Source organism: Opisthocomus hoazin, chromosome 1 (assembly GCF_030867145.1).
Source record: "Opisthocomus hoazin isolate bOpiHoa1 chromosome 1, bOpiHoa1.hap1, whole genome shotgun sequence".
Taxonomy (NCBI): domain Eukaryota; kingdom Metazoa; phylum Chordata; class Aves; order Opisthocomiformes; family Opisthocomidae; genus Opisthocomus; species Opisthocomus hoazin.
Genome location: NC_134414.1, coordinates 3,992,177 through 4,011,869, shown reverse-complemented (window position 1 = coordinate 4,011,869; position 19,693 = coordinate 3,992,177). Strand labels below are relative to the sequence as shown.

At 55.9% G+C, this 19,693-nt stretch overlaps 1 protein-coding gene across 1 annotated transcript; it reads left to right on the top strand.

Annotated features, from left to right (window-relative positions):
- The first annotated feature begins 2,016 nt into the window (after positions 1 to 2,016).
- On the top strand, positions 2,017 to 19,162 carry LOC142360648 (proteasomal ATPase-associated factor 1). The gene is made up of 12 exons (XM_075415134.1): positions 2,017 to 2,121; positions 2,205 to 2,245; positions 3,955 to 4,058; positions 4,476 to 4,565; positions 9,241 to 9,339; positions 10,071 to 10,221; positions 12,401 to 12,595; positions 12,937 to 13,028; positions 15,753 to 15,868; positions 16,540 to 16,622; positions 17,193 to 17,275; positions 18,802 to 19,162. The coding sequence occupies exons 1-12, from the start codon at positions 2,075 to 2,077 to the stop codon at positions 18,877 to 18,879; spliced, it is 1,179 nt and encodes a 392-aa protein (XP_075271249.1). The 5' UTR covers positions 2,017 to 2,074; the 3' UTR covers positions 18,880 to 19,162.
- Positions 19,163 to 19,693: the final 531 nt, after the last annotated feature.

The following is a 19,693-nucleotide window of genomic DNA, read 5'->3' as shown; positions in this document are numbered from 1 at the left end:
TTCTTTCTGAGACCGGGCGCACGTGGCTGTTTTTTCTGAGGCTGGAGCTGAGAGGACGCCCAATCGTGCCATCCTGTGAGGCCCCATCTGCAGTGCTGTGTCCAGTGCTGGGCTCCCCAGTTCAAGGAAGATGAGGAGCTACTGGAGAGAGTCCAGCGGAGGGCTACGAGGATGACGAAGGGACTGGAGCATCTCTCCTACGAGGAGAGGCTGAGGGAGCTGGGCTTGTTCAGCCTGGAGAAGAGAAGGCTGAGAGGGGACCTTAGAAATGCTGATAAATATCTTCAGGGTGGGTGTCAGGAGGACGGGGCCAGACTCTTTCCAGTGGTGCCCAGCGACAGGACAAGGGGCAACGGGCACAAACTGAAGCTGAGGAAGCTCCAGCTGAAGATGAGGAAGAACTTCTTCCCTCTGAGGGTGACGGAGCCCTGGCCCAGGCTGCCCAGGGAGGCTGTGGAGTCTCCTTCTCTGGAGATATTCCAACCCCGGCTGGACGCGGTGCTGTGCAGCCTGCTGTGGGTGACCCTGCTTCGGCAGGGGGTTGGGCTGGGGGATCCCCAGAGGGCCCTGCCAACCCCCGCCATGCTGGGATTCTGTGAGTCTGTGAAGTACGTTGTAACCAAAGCTGAGCCCTGGTTTGATGGGTGCTAAGAGAGGTTCTGTTCCTGCCCCAAAACTGGTTTCGTTTTTTTTTTTTCCCCTCCTTCTAAGCATCAGCTCTGTAAGAGGGAAAACAACTCATCAGCACTGCCCCCCCGAACTGGGGCTGCCCGGGGGGTTGCTGGATATTGGTGGTCCTGCACCGGCTGTGATTTTTGGCTGTCACCACCAAACCCCAGCCCTTCGGTGGCAGCAGCACCCACCTCCCTGGCAGACAGCCTGGAAAGCTCCCCCCTGGCAAAAGCCATGGGCGCCCTCCCCTTTCCAGCCCTCGAAAAGTGCTATTTTTTTATTTTTCCCGATTTATTTGCTGGGAGGTGGCGTTCGGAGGAGCATCCCACCCCGCAAGAGCCCCTTTTTGCCCCCATCCCTAATGCTCCTGGGGCTTCCCAGGAGATCAATCCCCCTCTTCCCCCCCAGACCCTGTCCCGTGGGATGCGAGGTCATCGCTGCCGGGGAAGGGGACGACGCAGGGAAGGACGCGGAGTGAAATCATGGAAAGCTTTGGGTTGGAAAGGACCTTTCGAGGTCATCTAACCCAACCCCCCCAAAAATCCGCGGCGGGGCTGTCACGCAGCCAAGCCTTGGCGCCATGTGTGGATGCTCCCGATTTTGGGCCATTTTGGGCTGGAAATCCCTATCCGACCCCGCAACCTCCCAGCTGCCAGTGAATTCCCTCAGACGGCGCAGATGGAGACGAGCCCTTCGGCCAGGACGACAAACGCCGACAGATTGTAATTTCCAAACAAGGCGGCGTGGATTTTCCCGCTTGAGTCAAAAAATAACGCCCAGGAAGGGTCGAAGGCCGTGGCTGCCACGTTCCTGGGGTGCTGACGGTGCTGGGGATGGATTTCCCAACAAGGCAGCACGGATTTCCCCGCTTGAGTCAAAAAATAACGCCCAGGAAGGGTCGAAGGCCGCGGCCGCCGCGTTCCCGGGGATCCCCGGCGGTTTCACTGCCCGGCGTGGGCTTGGCGCGAGGTTGACGCCCGGCCAGGCTCCTCGACGCTCCGTCGCCGGGCCATGCATTCGCCGAAAGCCCGGACCTGGGCCTGGCAGTGCCGCCAGTCCTGCCGCTCCGCCATGCACTCCTGCAGCTCCCGGTGCTGCCTCGCGCAGCCCGTCCGCGAGATCATGGCGTCCAACGGGTCCTCGGCCTCCTCGTCTTTCTCCAGCGACGGACGGTTCCTGGCGTGTCCGGGCCGCGCCATCGCTGCCTTTTCCTCTTTGGGTCACCGGTTGCTTTTTTTTTCGGCGGCGCGGCCCCTTTAAGGGTGGAGGTGGGACAGGCGCTGCCGGGGCGGGGCGTGGCGGCGGGAGCGCTCGCTCATTGGAGGGCGCGTTCCGCTTCCGCCTCCCCGCGGGGGGTGACGGGAAGGAAGGAGGCGGAAGTGGGCGCGGGCGCCTGGAGAAGATGGCGGCGACGCTGCGCATCCAGAGCGACTGGAGCGAGGCGCTGAGGTGGGCAGGGCCCTCCCGCTCCGCTCCCCTTCCGCGCTCCCCTTCCCCTGCCCCGCGCTCACCGCCGCCCTTTCTGTCCGCAGGAGGGACGAGGGCGAGGCCTGGCTGAGCTGCCGGAGCCCTGGTGAGCGGTGAGGGGCCTGAGGAGGCCTCGGAGGGGGGCGGCTGGGGGGTGGGGGGCTTGAGGAGGCCCTGTGGGTTAGGAAAGGTGAGGGAGCTTGGGGGAGTGAGGGAAATGGGGGGGCCCCTGTGGGCTAGGAGGGTGTCTGGGGGGCTGGAGGGGCCCCTGTGGGTTAGGAGAGGGTGGGGGAGGTTGTGGGGGGTCATGTGGGTTAGGAGGGGTGAGGGCGGTTGGGGGGGAGTGGGGGAGCTTGGGGGGGCCGCTATGGGTTGAGGGGAGCGGGGGAGGTTGGGGGGGCCCCTATGGGTTGAGGGGAGCGGGAGAGGTTAGAGGAGGCCCTATGGGTTGGGGGGAGTGGGGGAGATTGGGGGAGCACTCTGGTTTAGGAGGGGGTCTGGGGGACTTGAGGGGGCCCTGTGGGTTAGGAGAGGGTGGGGGAGGTTGGGGGAGGGGGCCTGTGGTTTGGGGCTGGTGGGAGTGGTTAGGGGGTGCCCTGTGGGTTAGGAGGAGCTGGGGGAGGTTGGGGGGGGCCGTGGGTTGGGGGGTGAGGGTGCTTGGAGGAGCTGTGTGGGTTAGGACAGGCTAAAGGAGGTTAGGGGGGGCTCTGTGGGTTGAGGCTTTGTGGGTGAGACTGAAGGGGCTTTGTGGGTTGAGGGGGAGGGAGGTTGGGGGGCCTGTGAGTTAGGAAGGGGTCTGGGGGTCTCGAGGGGTCCCAGTGTGTTAGCAGGGGGTGAGGGAGGCTGGGGGAGCCCTGTGGGTTGGGGGGGGGAGGGGAGGGCTGTGGGTTGGGGCCAATGGGAGAGGTTAGGGGGTGCTCCGTGGGTTAGGAGAGGGTGAGTGAGGTTGGTGGGGGGGGCTGTGGGTTAGGAGGGAGTCTGGGGGACTCGAGGGGGCTCTGTGGGGTGGGGGGGGTGTGAGGGAGGTTGGGGGGGGCCCTGTGGGTTGGGAGAGGTTAAGGGAGGCTTGGGTGGCCCTGTGGGTTGGGGCCGGTGGGAGAGGCTGGGGTGGCCTTGTGGGTTAGGAGGAGGTGGGGGAGTTTAGGATGTTCTCTGGATTAGGAGGGGGTCTGGGGGTCTTGAGGGGTCCCAGTGTGTTAGGAGGGGGTGAGGGAGGCTGGGGGAGCCCTGTGGGTTGGGGGGGGTGACGGCCCTATGGCAGAGGTTGGGGGGGATGCTGTGGGTTAGGAGAGGGTGAGGAAGGTTGGGGGTGGCCCTGTGGGTTAGGAGGGAGTCTGGGTGTCTGGAGGGGTCCCTGTGGGTTGAGAAGCAGTGAGGGAGCTTGGAGGGGTCCTGTGGGTTAGGAAGGGGTAGTGGAGGTTGGGGTAGGGCTGGGGGTGTTGAGGGGGCCCTGTGGGTTTGGGGGTGGGGGGGGGAGATTGTGGGAGGTTGCAGGGAGTGAGGGGAGTTGAGGGGCCCCTGTGGGTTAGGAGAGGGTTGGGGGGGGCCATGTGGGTTAGAAAGGGTGAAGGAGGTTGCGGGGGCCCTGTGGGTTGGAGAGGAGTGGTGGAGGTTGGGGAGAGCCCTGTGGGTCAGGAGAAGGTGGGGGAGTTTGGAGGGGCCGTGTGCGTTTGGGGGGAGGGAGGTTGGGGAGCCTTGTGGGTTCGAGGGGGTGAGGGAGTTTGGGGGTGCTCTGTGTTTGAGGGGAGGGGCAGCTGAGCTGAGGGGGGATGTGGTGCGTGAGGGGCAGCTGAACTGATGGCCGCTCTCCCCCAGGGAAGCCGACCCTCTATGGCAGCCTGACCCGCCGTGGGCTCAGCACCGAGGGCGTCCCCGACATCGCTGCCTCCGAGGGCTTCGTGGTTGGGGAAGTCACCAAGGTGCCAGGGCTCGGGGGGAGCGGGGGTCGGTAACCGCCCTCCACGCGCGAAGGGGCCGTACGCTTACGCCAGTCAAAACAGCAGCCTGAAGCTGTCGCCCAGTCCCCTGCATGGTCCTGTCCAGCTCTCGCAGGCCTCCCACCAGTGAAGTGCCCTGGACCTGGTCTGCAGCATCCTGTAGTGGGGCTGGGGCTGTGTCTGGTGGCTGGCCAGGCCACAGTGGCCATCGCTTGCCCCTCGGAGCTCGCGTGTTGAGGAGGTGTAAGGAGAAGAGCCCAGCGCTGCACCTTCTGTCAGTCTTGAGGCTGTGAGAAACCACAGCCGGGCCCGGATCGTAGTTCTACCTTGTCAGCCTCCGTGACTCAGCGGGACTGACAGCCCTTCTAATTCTTTTTTCCCCTGTCTTTCCTCCTCCAGAAAAGCATTCTCATTTCTTGTCCTCATGAAAACGTGTCCACAAAGTTCCTGGCCCCCTACACAACTTTCAGCAGAATTCATCAGAAAAGCGTAAGTAACCTTGTGAAGGGAGCGGGGGAGATAACTGGAAGCGATGTGTCCCGCTGCGGCGTGCCCGTGCTGAGGGGTGGCCCGCAGCATGGCTTTGTGTGTGAACTGGGTAGTGCAACGTACCAGACCGTAGAAACTTGGGAAATTTGATGGTGGTTAACTTTCCCCCCTCGGAATAATCTCTCCAATTCTTTAAACTGTTCTCTTGCAAGTGCTCCGATTTGTGTGTGCTTCAGGCCCGGGACAGATGCCCCTGTAAAGGAGTAAGATGTGTGAATTAGTGTGTCAAAAATGGAGATAAAAATAAGAGGTTCCGGGCACGGAGCCCTTCACCTCTGGTTCAAAACTGTCCCTGGTTTGTAGCAGCTGTTTGCTGCCGTGCAGTGAAGTCATCTGTCTTTGGTATTTGCCATATGAATTTGTTTCGTGGAATCAGGAATTTCTCTTTGCAGGGCTGGGAATTGAACGTTGTGTCAGCTCGACTTGGTGGGAATTCAGAGACCAGAAAGGCCCAGCTTGTATTTAAAAAACTAAATAAATTGCACCACTGTCTCACTTATTTAAAAACAACCGTGCTCGTTTTGCTGAATGATCTTCTTTCTTACTGCACTCCTGTTACTGTGGGGGTGCAACAAGTACAGCTTCTCACTGAACAGCGATACAGAACGGCTGACTCTGACCTGAAATTTCATTTCTTCACTGAAGAGAAGCGCGTAACTTGGCTTTGCTGGAAAGTAACCGGTGCTTTCGCTGGGCGCTTAACCGCTGCGTGGAAATGGCCCGAGTAACTAGGGAGTGTGTATTCTGCAGGTACAGCTGGCTGCCCGGAAGGGAGTCCCCTGAAGGCTCCTGGAGACGTTTTAGCACATTGTCCCATGATTTATTGAGTAAATTGTTGTGCTAAACCCAGCTGAAAAGTTCAAGAAAGATGAGGAGCTACTGGAGAGAGTCCAGCGGAGGGCTACGAGGATGAGGAGGGGACTGGAGCATCTCTCCTACGAGGAGAGGCTGAGGGAGCTGGGCTTGTTCAGCCTGGAGAAGAGAAGGCTGAGAGGGGACCTTAGAAATGCTGATAAATCTCTTCAGGGTGGGGGTCAGGAGGACGGGGCCAGACTCTTTCCAGTGGTGCCCAGCGACAGGACAAGGGGCAACAGGCACAAACTGAAGCCGAGGAAGCTCCAGCTGAAGATGAGGAAGAACTTCTTCCCTCTGAGTGTGACGGAGCCCTGGTCCAAGCTGCCCAGAGGGGCTGTGGAGTCTCCTTCTCTGGAGATATTCCAACCCCGGCTGGCCGCGGTGCTGTGCAGCCTGCTCTGGGTGACCCTGCTTGGGCAGGGGGTTGGGCTGGGTGACCCATAGAGTCCCTGCCAACCCCAACCATTCTGTGATTCTGAGTGTTAACCTTTGTTCTAACAAAAGCTGTATAGTTGTTGTTGTTTTCAGCCTGTTCAGTGCTGCTGCAATCTATAGTGGAAATATCTCTCTCACTTAGAAGATGTAATCGTTTAGTCAAGGCTAGAGTACCTGTCACATTAAATTATTTTTGAATAGCATAGAATATGTCAGGGACCTACGATGATTGTCTAGTCCAGCTGCATTTATCCACAACTGAAATGCATCTGCCTTTCCCAAAAGGCAGCAGTGAGGTCTGGCATCACGGGAAAGGCTGCCCTTTCACAAGAATATGAGCTCAGTGTCTGCTCTCTTCACAAGCATTCAGCTCTCCCAGGCTTTGTGCAAAGCAGGCAGTTGTTAATACCACTGTGTGAGGAGTTCGCCTGCCTGCGTAAGGAGCTAGTTTGGAGCCAGTGTTCCGGCAAATTTAGGCTGTGCTGTTGTAAATCTCTCAAACAGTGCCTTGTGGGCTTGTGAGTCAGGGTGCTCTCAGGCTGGCCAGTTACCTTGGACTGACGTGGAACAGCGAGGCTCAGTTTCTTACCTGTGTCCAGGAGGTGCTAGAAAAATCCACATTTCTGCTTCTCCCGGGGTAAACCTGAAATACAGCTGCTGTCTGCAGGCTCCTGACTCAGCATTTCTTTTTCTCCCTGCTTTGCAGGTGTCTGCAGAGTCACAGGCAGAGAATAGCAATTTCTTTGTCAAATTTGGTTGGCAATTACGAGAAATCTGGGGTGCTTCGTGCCAGGTTCCAGTCACCCAACTCGTCTGAGCCCTGGCTGCGGGTCAGCCCAGCTCAGCAGCTCGCTCTGGAAGCAGGGATGCAGCAATCTGTATAAACAGATAAACTGAAGAGAATTTCTTTTTATGCTGCCCTGTAGAAAAAGCCTGCTCTTCAGGATCCTCTTGTGTGTTTATTTCACAGAATCACAGAATCACAGAATAGTAGGGGTTGGAAGGGACCTCTGTGGGTCATCTAGTCCAACCCCCCCGCCGAAGCAGGGTCACCTACAGCAGGCTGCACAGGACCTTGTCCAGGCGGGTCTTGAATATCTCCAGAGAAGGAGACTCCACAACCTCCCTGGGCAGCCTGTTCCAGTGCTCCGTCACCCTCAGAGGGAAGAAGTTCCTCCTCATGTTCAGACGGAACTTCCTGTGCCTCAGTTTGTGCCCATTGCCCCTTGTCCTGTCACTGGGCACCACTGAAAAGAGCTTGGCCCCATCCTCCTGACACCCACCCTTCAGATATTTGCAGGCATTTATAAGGTCCCCTCGCAGCCTTCTCTTCTTCAGGCTGAACAAGCCCAGTTCCCTCAACCTCTCCTCGTAGGGGAGATGCTCCAGTCCCCTCACCATCCTTGTAGCCCTCCGCTGGACTCTCTCCAGTAGCTCTTCATCTTTCTTGAAGTGGGGAGCCCAGAACTGGACACAGTACTCCAGATGAGGCCTCACCAGGGCAGTGTAGAGGGGAAGGAGAACCTCCCTTGTCCTGCTGGCCACACTCTTCTTGATGCACCCCAGGATCCCATTGGCCTTCTTGGCAGCCAGGGCACACTGCTGGCTCATAGTTAACCTGTCGTGCACCAGGACACCCAGGTCCCTCTCCGCAGAGCTGCTCTCCAGCAGGTCCACCCCAAGCCTGTACTGGTGCATGAGGTTGTTCCTCCCCAGGTGCAGGACCCTGCACTTGCCCTTGTTGAACCTCATCAGGTTCCTCTCTGCCCAGCTCTCCAGCCTATCCAGGTCACGCTGAATGGCAGCACAGCCTTCTGGTGTATCTACCACACCTCCCAGTTTGGTGTCGTCAGCAAACTTGCTGAGGGTACATTCTAACTCTTCATCCAGGTCGTTGATGAAGAAGTTAAACAAGACTGGGCCCAGCACTGACCCCTGAGGGACACCACTTGTCACCAGCCTCCAACTAGACTCAGCGCCGCTGATGACAACCCTCTGAGTTCTGCCATTCAGCCAGTTCTCTATCCACTTCACTGACCACTCATCCAGCCCACACTTCCTCAGCTTCCCCAGGAGGATATCATGGGAGACTGTGTCGAAAGCCTTGCTGAAGTCAAGGTAGATAACATCCACAGCTCTCCCTTCGTCTACCCAGCCAGTCATGTCATTGTAGAAAGCTATCAGATTGGTCAGGCATGATTTCCCCTTGGTGAATCCATGCTGACTACTCCTGATAACCTTCTTTTCTTCCACTTGCTTCATGATGGCCTCCAGGATAAGCTGCTCCATCACCTTTCCCGGGATGGAGGTGAGGCTGACCGGCCTGTAGTTCCCTGGGTCCTCCTTCTTGCCCTTTTTGAAGATTGGAGTGACATTGGCCTTTCTCCAGTCCTCGGGCACCTCTCCTGTCTTCCAGGACCTCTCAAAGATGATGGAGAGTGGCTCGGCAATGACATCCGCCAGCTCCCTCAGCACTCGTGGGTGCATTCCATCGGGGCCCATGGATTTGTGGACATCCAGATCGCTTAAGCGATCCCTCACACAGTCCTCCTCGACCAAGGGAAAGTCGTCCTCTCTGTAGGCTTCCTCTCTTACCTCCGGGGCCTGGGATTCCTGAGGGCCAGTCTTAGCACTGAAGACTGAAGCAAAGAAGGCATTCATTAGCTCTGCCTTTTCCGCATCCTCCGTCACCAGGACACCCGCCTCATTCAGCAGCGGCCCCACGTTGTCCCTAGCCTTCCTTTTGCTGCTGATGTAGTTGAAGAAGCCCTTCTTGTTGTTTTTGACATCCCTTGCCAGCTTCAATTCCAGGTGAGCCTTGGCCTTCCTCGTCGCATCCCTGCATGCTCTCACTACGTTTCTGTACTCTTCCCAAGTGGCCTGTCCCTCTTTCCACATGCCATGCACCTTTCTCTTCTGCCTGATCTCCGCTAGAAGCTCCTTGTTTAACCATGCAGGTCTCCTTCCTCCTTTGCTAAATTTCTTTCTCAGGGGGATGCATTGCTCCTGTGCATGGAAGAAGTGTTGTTTAAAAAGCGACTTATCTCCTAAAACTTACTGAGAGGTTGAGGAGAGAAAGCCTGTGAAGTCCTTGCATAAGGCTATTAAGTGTTAGAAGACTCTTATGAGGCTGAAACTGTTAAGCTAGGCATGTGGAAACTCTTTCAGGGGCTTTAAATGACTCCAGCAGTGTGTCCTGGGGAGATGATAGCACTGAATGATGTACTTAGCAGGCCTCCCACAGCCCAGTTAGGCTCTTGAGCAGAAATACCTACAGACAGGGTCATGTAAAGCTAACATTTGGGTGTTTTTTACCCTCCTGCAGATTACCTGTCTCGATATTTCCAGTGGTGGAGGGCTCGGCGTGTCTACCAGCACAGATGGGACCATGAAAATCTGGCAGGCTGCGAATGGAGAAATAAGAGTAAGAGCGTCTAGCGTGGATGTTGTGTGTTGCCTGTGACGTGACTGAAGTCATTCGGCCGTGACTTTGGCCAGGCTATCTGCGCGCTGTGGTCTAGGGCAGGCAAGAATCTGGCTTTTGATTGAAAAGCTGGTTGAAATTTGACATCTCGGAGGTTTTAAGTCAATGCTGTCGGAAAGCGTGACTTCTCCCAAGGGAAATGATGCTCAGCAATCTGGAGAGGAGTGCCAGGGTGAAAATAAGAATGGGTAGTTAGGAATGACAGCTAGAGTGCAGAAGGTAACTGACAGCTGCTAGTCCTCGTGGTCCAAGAACCAGTAGAGTTCTTCTTCATCTGCAGTAGAGAAGAGGTGGGGAAAAAAGACTCCTGCCCGTGATGGATTAACCACATCGTGGCTGGCTGCCTTCCCAGTTCGGGTGTTTCTTGTGGAGCTTGACCTGCCAGCTGCTAGTTTGGCAGAGGATGGAGACATCTAACCTGTTATTAGCAAGAAATGTGGTATCCTTTGCGATGTCGTTAGCTGCTCAGATGGCAGAGGGAGGCCCAAAGCGAACCTGCTGGCTCTTTGACTGCCTCACATTCAGAGGAGTCTGCTGCAGGAACGCAAACACGGAGGGTTTGATTCCTCTGCCCGCATAGGAATACCAAGTTTTCAGGTGTCATAGCTCAAAGATTGCTCGGCGTGAGGGTGCTAACAATGGAACTAGCACGCAGTTCTTTGTTTTTCCAGAGACTATTGGAAGGCCATGTGTATGATGTGAATTGTTGCAGGTTTTTCCCATCGGGCCTCGTGGTTCTGAGTGGGGGAATGGATGCCCAGCTAAAGATCTGGTCAGCAGAAGATGCCAGCTGCGTAGTAACATTTAAAGGTCACAAAGGAGGTACAGAGTACTTAGTCTTTGAAATGCTTGATCTGCCGTGTGTGTAATTGTGTTGCACCCAAGGGCTAATGTTCGGTCACCACCCTGCTGCACTCTGCGCTGTGCATTTGTAGTAGACGTCCGGAGTAGCTTTTTCAAGCTCCCAGGATGTGAAGAAAAAGATTGATGGTAGCTGTATTGGACGAGAGTATTTCTCTTGCTGACCTGTTTTCCTCGTTAATTAAGGTGAAAAGAGGGAGGATGCAGTCCATTAGCCTGTTGCGAGTGCCAGAGGTGGAGGCAGAGGGCATTCTGCTCCTCCAGGGCAGTCTCAGCTCTGCAGAGCTCTGACCTGCGTTCAGTAGCCTTGCAGCCTGCGCTGGGAATGCCTCCTGCTCGCACCCAGATCATCCTGCTCGCCTGCAGTTGCTCCAGAGCCTCTTCCTTTTGTTTTTTTTCCCTTGCCCAGAAAAGCATGTAGCAGTTTATTATGGACTTGCAGAACTCATGCAGGGAGTTACCTGCCTCGAGGACATGTGCTGTTGAAAATAAGGCAGAGGAAGAGCAGCTGCGAGGATGCTGAAGTGATTATTTCTTAAGAAGGGCTGGAATAAGCTTGCTCACCCTTGTACGAGGGCAGATGTTCAGCTCTGTGCCTGCTGGTGGTCTTGCTGCTTAAAATGAGAGTAAATTCTTCACGCTCCTCGTGTCCTCGTGTAGATGATGCGCTGGCCACCTTATGTGGTCAGTTAGATGCTGTGTTCAGGGACCATGCTACCAACTCCTCTGATTGCCAGTTAATCCCAGAGAAGAACTGCTGGGGATGGAAAACGAGCTACCCGGAAAGGTTCCTGAGAGCTGTGATTGAGGCAATTTCTGGACAGAGCCTCTGTTAATCTCTGGAAAAAAGATTTGGTTTCCAGGATCCCTCGTTCAGAGGCAGCGTGGGTTTATGCGTAATGCCTAAGCAGGGTCCCCTTTTGACTCCCGTTTTTCACTCCTGTTTTTCTTTACCTCTGGCCCAGAGCACAGCGTCCAGTGGTGCTTTCTTGTCATGGCTGGTGCTTCCTAAGGGATGACAGCTTGAACACTTGGGTGGTTGCCCAGAGAAGCTGTGGCTGCCCCCTCCCTGGCAGTGTTCAAGGCCAGGTTGGATGGAGCTCTGAGCAACGTGGTCTGGTGGAAGATGTCCCTGCTGATGGCAGGGGGGTTGGAACCAGATGAGCTTTAAGGTCCCTTCCAGCCCTTACCATTCTATGATCGTGAGCAAGTCCAAGTGAGTTGTGGATGTGGCATCAGATGCCCAAAACCCTGCCCCAGATAATCTCCTCCCTGAGTACCTACCTGCTCTGTACAGGCTTGTGTTTTCCCTGTCTCACAAGGCGCAAGACTTGATTGAAAAAGGTAAATAAGCCCCGTGGCTGGCTGCCCAAAACTGAATCAGAAACTTGCCTTGCACTGAACCTGCCGTTGTTCTCCTGTGACCTATTTGTATGGATTCCAAGTGCTTCGCTGCGAATGTCCTGTAACCCAAACGTGGCAGGCGGTGTGACCGAGCTTTGGTCAGAGCGACGCTGGCTGGCTACCTTCCACACACCTCCTTCTAGATGCTGTGGCTCCCTGCCCCACGTTGCGCCCCGCGCAGTTTCATGGAATCATAGAATGGTTTCGGTTGGAAAGGAACCTTAAAGATCATCTGGTTCCAGCCCCCCTGCCATCAGCAGGGACATCTTCCACCAGACCACGTTGCTCAGAGCTCCATCCAACCTGGCCTTGAGCACTGCCAGGGAGGGGGCAGCCACAGCTTCTCTGGGCAACCTGGGCCAGTGTTTCACCACCCTCATGGGGAAGAATTTCTTCCTCAGATCTAATCTAACCTGCCCTCTTTTAGTTTAGAGCCATTCCCCCTTGTCCTATCACTACACACCCTTGTGAAAAGCCCCTCTCCGTCCTTCCTGTTGGCCCCTTCAGGCACTGGCAGCTGCTCTGAGGCCACCCCGGAGCCTTCTCTCCTCCAGGCTGAACAGCCCCAGCTCCCTCAGCCTGTCCTCGTAGGAGAGGTACTTTGGCTGTGTGTGACTGGTGGCACTTTGGGGACTGTAGCTTGGGGCTTGTAGTTGAGTTTGCCTCGGGAAATGAGGTGCTTTGTCTATCTGCCTTCCACGCTGTGTGTCTGAACGCAGCCTTTGCTCTGATGCAGGTATTTTGGACGCTGCCATTGTGGATCGGGGGAGAAATGTCCTTTCCTGCTCGAGAGACGGCACTGCCCGCCTCTGGGACTGTGGAAAATCCTCCTGTCTGGGCGTCGTCGCTGACTGCGGCTCTCCGGTCAATGGCATTGCCGTGGGCGCTGCTGACAACTCCCTGAACCTGGGCACGCCTGGAAAAGCTCCTAGTAAGGACCTTTCTCATAAAATTCACCTTCATTCCCCTGCCCCGATTTGCTTCGCTTGGTCACCCCTAATCCTGACTGTGCAGCTTGCTGCTGTGTGCCCTCGTACCACCTAGGGAGGGGAGCTGGGGTCACCAGAACAGAGCCCTGCGCTCCTGCGGAGGAATTGAGCCTGATCAGGCAGTTTAAGAGCGCGATCTCTTTGGTTACCGGCTTGCCCTGCTGCATCTGGTGCCTTGGGGTGTGGAGGAACGCCGTTACAGGTGCAGCGGGGGTGATCCAGACTGTGCCGTCGAGACTTGTTGTGTGGCCGCTGCTGGAATTAACTGTTGTCCTTTTGTCAGGCGAACGTGAGGTTGGGACAGAAGGGAAAATCCTGCTGCTGGCTCGAGAAGACAAGAAGCTGCAAGGGGTGGGACTGCAGAGCAGGCAGCCGGTAAGGAGCCTGAGACTGTCACAAGTGCTTGACTGGGAGAGAGCTCTGAGATGCTGCTAGAAAATGGCCTCCGAGGTGTTGGTCCCTTCGTTTCCATCGCTGCTGCAGCAGCTCCTCGGTTTGTAAGCTGCTGTTCACGTGGCTGTACAGAGCCAGGTTAAAATTCAGAATTGAGCCAGGTTAAAACTAACCTAGATGGATAAACTGGTTAGTGCTAATCCCGTTCCGGTGCCCTGGTGAGGTTCATCACGTGGAACAGAAAGGGACGGGACCAGGCTGGAGGCAGGGGAGGGCTGATCTGCCTGCATTTGGCCGAGGTCCTACACTGCGGTGTTCTCCCACGTGTGTATTCCATGGAGGAGAAACTAAAACCTGGTACAATGAAGTGATGCTTCCTCTCCTTCGTACTGGCCAGATTTCTGTGGAGGGGTTTGAGGAGCAAGAACTGCTCACTAGTTTAGCCCAGGTAGGGGAGACTGTTTGAGCAGTGGCCAGTAGATGTCATTGTGAATGTGGGAACTGCGGGCTGCCTTAAGCAGCTGAGGTGTAAAGTTGCTGTTTGAAGTAGGGTGTGAAAGGTCTGCAGTCCATCTCTCTGCTCCTGGCACAGGGCAATGGAGTTGGTGGATCTCACAGAATCATAGGTTGGAAAAGACCACTAAGACCATCAAGTCCAACCGCCAACCCAACCCCACCATGCCTGCTAAACCATATCCCAAAGTGCCACATCCACACGGTTTTTGAACCCCTCCAGGGATGGGGACTCCACCACCTCCCTGGGCGGCCTGGTCCAAGGCCTGACCACTCTTTCAGTGAAGAAATTTTTCCCGATCTTGAATCTGAACCTCCCCTGGAGCAGCTTGAGGCCATTGCCTCTCGTCCTGTCGCTGGTTCCTTGGGAGAAGAGACCAACCCCCCCCCTCACTCCCCCCTCCTGTCAGGGAGCTGTAGAGAGCGAGAAGGTCTCCCCTCAGCCTCCTCTTCTGCAGACTCAACAGCCCCAGCTCCCTCAGCCCCTCCCCATCAGACTTGTTCTCCAGACCCCTCCCCAGCCTCACTGCCCTTCTCTGGACGCACTCCAGCCCCTCCATGTCCTTCTTGGAGTGAGGGGCCCAAAACTGAACACAGCACTCGAGGTGCGGCCTCACCAGTGCCGAGTCCAGGGGCATGATCCCCTCCCTGCCTCTGCTGGCCACCCCATTCCTGATCCAAGCCAGGATGCCGTTGGCCTTCTTGGCCACCTGGGCACACTGCTGGCTCATGGTCAGCTGGCTGTTGACCAGCACCCCAAGGTCTTTTTCCGCCAGGCAGCTCTCCAGCCACTCCTCCGCAAGCCTGGAGCATTGCGTGGGGTTGTTGTGACCCAAGGGCAGGACCCAGCATTTGGCCTTGTTGAACCTCACACAGTTGGCCTTGGCCCATCGATCCAGCCTGTCCAGATCCCTCTGCAGAACCTTGCTACCCTCTAGCAGATTGACACTCCCACCCAGCTTGGTGTCATCTGCAAACTGACTGAGGGAGCACTCGATCCCCTGATCCAGGTCATTGATAAAGGTGTTGAACAAGACCGGACCCAAACCTGAGCCCTGGGGAACACTGCTTAGGTGCCAGAGATCTCACCAGGATCATCCCGGGCAGTAGACAGGAGCTCCTCATGACACAGCAGATGGAACTGCTTGCGGTGTTTGTGGCGAGTAGAACTGGGAGGAAGGAGCGGTCCCCGCCAGCCTGCCGTGTGGAGCTGGTTGCGCTGCTCCGTGGGTGTCTGAAGCTCATTCCGAGCTCAGCATTGGTTCTCCTGTGGCTGTGCGATGTGTCCTTGTTCCAAAGGAGAGCTCGGAGCCTTCACTGACTGCTCTGTCTCTGCTTGGCAAGACTGATCCTGGAGTTCTGGCCTTCAGCTCGGGCAGGACTGATCCTGGTTCTGCGTATCCTGGAGCAGAGCTCAAGAGTTTTTAACCTAGCTCTGGGTTTTTGGTTTGTGCTGTGACTCGTGGAAACGACTGTGCTGACTTCTAAATAAATAACTGCTTCCTTCTCCAGTGCCCTGGCTGCCAAGAAAGCCAATGGGATCCTGGGGTGCATTAGGAGGAGTGTGGCCAGCAGGTCGAGGGAGGTTCTCCTCCCCCTCTACTCTGCCCTGGTGAGGCCCCATCTGCAGTGCTGTGTCCAGTGCTGGGCTCCCCAGTACAAGAGAGATGAGGAGCTAATGGAGAGAGTCCAGCGGAGGGCTACGAGGATGAGGAGGGGACTGGAGCATCTCTCCTACGAAGAGAGGCTGAGGGAGCTGGGCTTGTTCAGCCTGGAGAAGAGAAGGCTGAGAAGGGGACCTTAGAAATGCTGATAAATCTCTTCAGGGTGGGGGTCAGGAGGACGGGGCCAGACTCTTTTCAGTGGTGCCCAGCGACAGGACAAGGGGCAACGGGCACAAACTGAAGCCGAGGAAGTTCTGTCTGAACATGAGGAAGAACTTCTTCCCTCTGAGGGTGACGGAGCCCTGGCCCAGGCTGCCCAGAGGGGCTGTGGAGTCTCCTTCTCTGGAGATATTCCAACCCCGGCTGGACGTGGTCCTGTGCAGCCTGCTCTGGGTGACCCTGCTTGGGCAGGGGGTTGGGCTTGGTGACCCCCAGAGGGCCCTGCCAACCCCTGCGATGCTGGGATTCTGTGATTCCGTGATCCTCATCTGCGGGTGTCTGACGTTTGCCTTGGTTCCTGTGTTCTCAGGTGTTCCTCTTCATCGGATCTGACGCGTTCAACTGCTGCACGTTCCTCTCAGGTACCTACATCCTGGCAGGGACGCAGGATGGGAACATCTATCAGCTGGACGTGAGAAACACCAAGTGAGTGCGTGCCTGCGAGTCTTGAACCGCTGGCTGGTTTTTTGGCTTGGGAAAGAGCCAGGCTGAGGGTGCTGCAGACAGTGCCCCTTGTAAAGGCTGGGTACAGGCACTGCCGTGGCACAGTGAGCTTCTGAGCCTCCTGGGGATGTTTCTTTTGCTGGGGCAGGGTACTCTTGGTCGTGTTGGCAGTCTGATGGGATGTTCTCTGGAAAGTGCCTTCTAAAAGACTGCGGGCTCTGCGCAGATGCCTTAGTTCCTGAAAACCTCGATCTGTGAGCAGGGGTGCTCTTGGCACTGCCTTACCTTGCAGATTATTGCTTTTTAAGTATGTATATATATAAAATTATGTTAATGTACGGTGCATATTATGTTACATATTAGTGTCTGTGTGATTGGGTAATCTATGTACATATGTATGTCGAGAGCTTTACAGAGAACTCGTTAAGAGTAGCATTGCTCCCACCAAAAGAAGAGCCCCTTCCTCCCCTTCACTGGTGAGACTGGAGTGCGTTTGTAGGATCCTGACGTTCACCCTGATCCTCATTCCAGTGTAGGGCTGGAACTGAGCTGTGGCTGAGGGCAGGAGCTGCCCCAGGTCGGTTTTTATCAGTGTCGAAAGCTCCTGACTATAGACCATAATACTCATCCCTTGTTTCTGCTCCTTTTTCTAGCTCTCCGATCCAGGTCATCCATAGATCAGGAGCACCGGTGCTTTCGCTGCTCCCGTACCGGGATGGATTTATTGCCAGCCAAGGTAACTCCAGTGCTGTGTTACGCCGGTAGAAACCATAGAATGGTTTGGGTTGGAAGGGACCTTAAAGCTCATCTGCTTCCAACCCCCCTGCCATCAGCAGGGACATCTTCCACCAGCCTAGGGTGCCCAGAGCTCCATCCAACCTGGTCTTGAGCACTGCCAGGGAGGGGGCAGCCACAGCTTCTCTGGGCAACCTGGGCCAGTATCATTGAATCGAGGAGTTTTGTGCTCTTTGGGGATTGCCCTCTGACGTGGAAGCACTGGGGGCTGGACAGTGTGGCCAAAAGACGATGTAGCAGGAGCTATATTACGTGGTTGCCTTGTGATTTCTGCCCCTCACCTCCCTCTGTTCCTCCAAAGCAGGGCCTCAAAGGTGCCTCTCGACTATTAGAGCCTTTTTCCAACTCTCTGGCATCTTCACGGCATTTTTTCCCCCTTGCTGGGGGCTCCATACCCTACGATTCAGCATTCCTGCAGGGCCTGTTAGTGCTGCTTGTAGTTGGGAACGTGGCTCATTTCACTAATTAGTTGATGTTTCTTCCTCGCTTGGGATCTCTTCTGCTCATGCAGGTGATGGAACCTGCTTTATCGTCCAGCAGGACCTTGATCACGTCCTCGATCTCACGGCAGCGGACTGCGATCCTGTGTACAAGGTAAGGAGAGCGGTGCATGGCCCGCAATAAAGGCTGTAGGGAAAGGTGGTGCCAGGCAGCAGGCAGAATCCCAGCATGGCAGGGGCTGGAAGGGACCTCTGTGGGTCACCCAGCCCAACCCCCTGCCGAAGCAGGGTCACCCAGAACAGGCTGCACAGCACTGCGGCCAGGCAGGGCTGGAATATCTCCAGAGAAGGAGACTCCACAGCCCCTCTGGGCAGCCTGGGCCCGGGCACCGTCACCCTCAGAGGGAAGAAGTTCTTCCTCATGTTCAGCTGGAGCTTCCTCGGCTTCAGTTTGTGCCCGTTGCCCCTTGTCCTGTCGCTGGGCACCACTGGAAAGAGTCTGGCCCCGTCCTCCTGACACCCACCCTGAAGAGATTTAGAGGCATTTCTGAGGTCCCCTCTCAGCCTTCTCTTCCCCAGGCTGAACAAGCCCAGCTCCCTCAGCCTCTCCTCGGAGGAGAGATGCTCCAGTCCCCTCCTCATCCTCGTAGCCCTCCGCTGGACTCTCTCCAGTAGCTCCTCATCTTTCTTGAACTGGGGAGCCCAGCACTGGACACAGCACTGCAGATGGGGCCTCACCAGGGCAGAGCAGAGGGGAAGGAGAGCCTCCCTTGACCTGCTGGCTCATGGTCACCCTGTCGTCCACCAGGACACCCAGGTCCCTCTCCACAAAGCTGCTCTCCAGCAGGTCCACCCCAAGCCTGTACTGGTGCATAGGCAGCCGCCTTTCCCTAAGGATTTGGCCGCCCGCACAGCGGCTTCCTTCACACAGCTGACTTTGAAGCTTTTGGGGTTTTTTTTCTACCTGAATAATCTTCATATTTTGCATAAACAAATCCTCTGTGGTATCCGGCGGCAGTTATCTCCGTCGTGCAGTAGCAAAACCGAAGCGGGGGAGTAGCTGGGTGGTTGGAGTAGCTGTGGCAGAACTGTGTTTCCCTGACGAAGCGTGAATTAATGGTGCTGGGAAGATCATCGGGGTGAAAGCAGCAGCCAGCTGTGTGGTGCTGCCTGTCTCTTCTTGTCCCCTGGTGACTCCAGACCAGAAGGTGGGTCTGGCTGTTGTGTTTCCAGACGCCCTGCAGAGCGGGGAGGGTGACCTGCGCTCTCCAACTGGTGGCACTGGTGGAAATCAGCTTTTGGTTTTAACCCGTTCCAGCTCTCCAGTCCAGTTCCCCCCTCTCCTAGCCAGCACACACGCTCAAGGGCTAATGCTCAGCCTCGCCTGGAGGCTCAGATCTGACCTGCAAAGCTCATTGGTGTGAGCAAAACATGAGAAAAATGTGGAGAAAAAGTCATTTTCGCTTTCGGATCTGACAGAAGAACCCTTGTGGGAGCACTCACCTGCTCCCGAAGCTCCTGGTGCCACCTTGCACTGTCCTTTAAAACCCACTAACGCTGTTCCAGGAGCCGCTCACCGCCTCCTCCCTCCGTGAAAGTCCAAAAGGAAAGCTGACCTCTGAGAATTTTAGAGATCCTGTGCTTAAAGACTGCTTTCCCCCCCCCCCTTCTGTTTTTCAGGTGGCTTCCTGGGAGAAGCAAATCTACACGTGCTGCAGAGACGGGATAGTGAGGAGATACCAACTATCCAACCTCTGAGTGTTTGGATCGCCCGGAATGCGGCGAGATGTGTGGAAATCGCTCTTCCAAGCTCGTTTTCCTGTGCGGCGTGGTCGAGGTGTGTGTGCATAGGGACGTTTCTGAGGTGCACAGGAATTTCTGAGGCTGCCGTGAAGACCGGGCTCTTACAGAAGTTTTTGGTGACAGGTAGCATTTCTGACAACTTGGATCGTTTTTAATTTGGAGAGTGGCGTTCGAGAGGAGCTTGTGTTGCCGCAGTTTTTGTTTCTACTGCTGAAAAACTGTTTGTAAGGGGGGGGAAATAAAAATAAATTGGGGGGGGAGGGCTGTGAAGGTGGCTTTTTTGCGGCACGGGGCTGAAATAAAGCAACCGCTTTGGTTACGCCTGTGTGGAAAAGATATTTTCCAGGAAAACGTCCCTTTTTAAACAAAGAAATGCAATACAAGAGGCAGTGAATGGAGTGGGGGGGGCCGCAGGGAGGACTACAACTCCCGTGAGGAGGTTCTCCTTCCCCTCTACACTGCCCTGGTGAGGCCCCATCTGGAATACTGTGTCCAGTGCTGGGCTCCACAGTTCAAGAAAGATGAAGAGCTATTGGAGAGAGTCCAGCGTAGGGCTACAAGGATGATGAGGGGACTGGAGCATCTCTCCTACGAGGAGAGGCTGAGGGAGCTGGGCTTGTTCAGCCTGGAGAAGAGAAGGCTGAGAGGGGACCTAATAAATGCTTATAAATATCTGAAGGGTGGGTGTCAGGAGGATGGGGCCAAGATCTTTTCAGTGGTGCCCAGCGACAGGACAAGGGGCAATGGGCACAAACTGAGGCACAGGAAG

What these genes read in the sequence shown, in the direction of transcription:
- LOC142360648 (XM_075415134.1), top strand. Translation starts at nt 2,075, where the DNA reads ATGGCGGCGACGCTGCGCATCCAGAGCGACTGGAGCGAGGCGCTGAG. An exon ending in GACTGGAGCGAGGCGCTGAG is followed by an intron (nt 2,122 to 2,204) that starts GTGGGCAGGGCC and finishes TTCTGTCCGCAG; the next exon opens with GAGGGACGAGGGCGAGGCCT. An exon ending in TGGTTGGGGAAGTCACCAAG is followed by an intron (nt 4,059 to 4,475) that starts GTGCCAGGGCTC and finishes TTCCTCCTCCAG; the next exon opens with AAAAGCATTCTCATTTCTTG.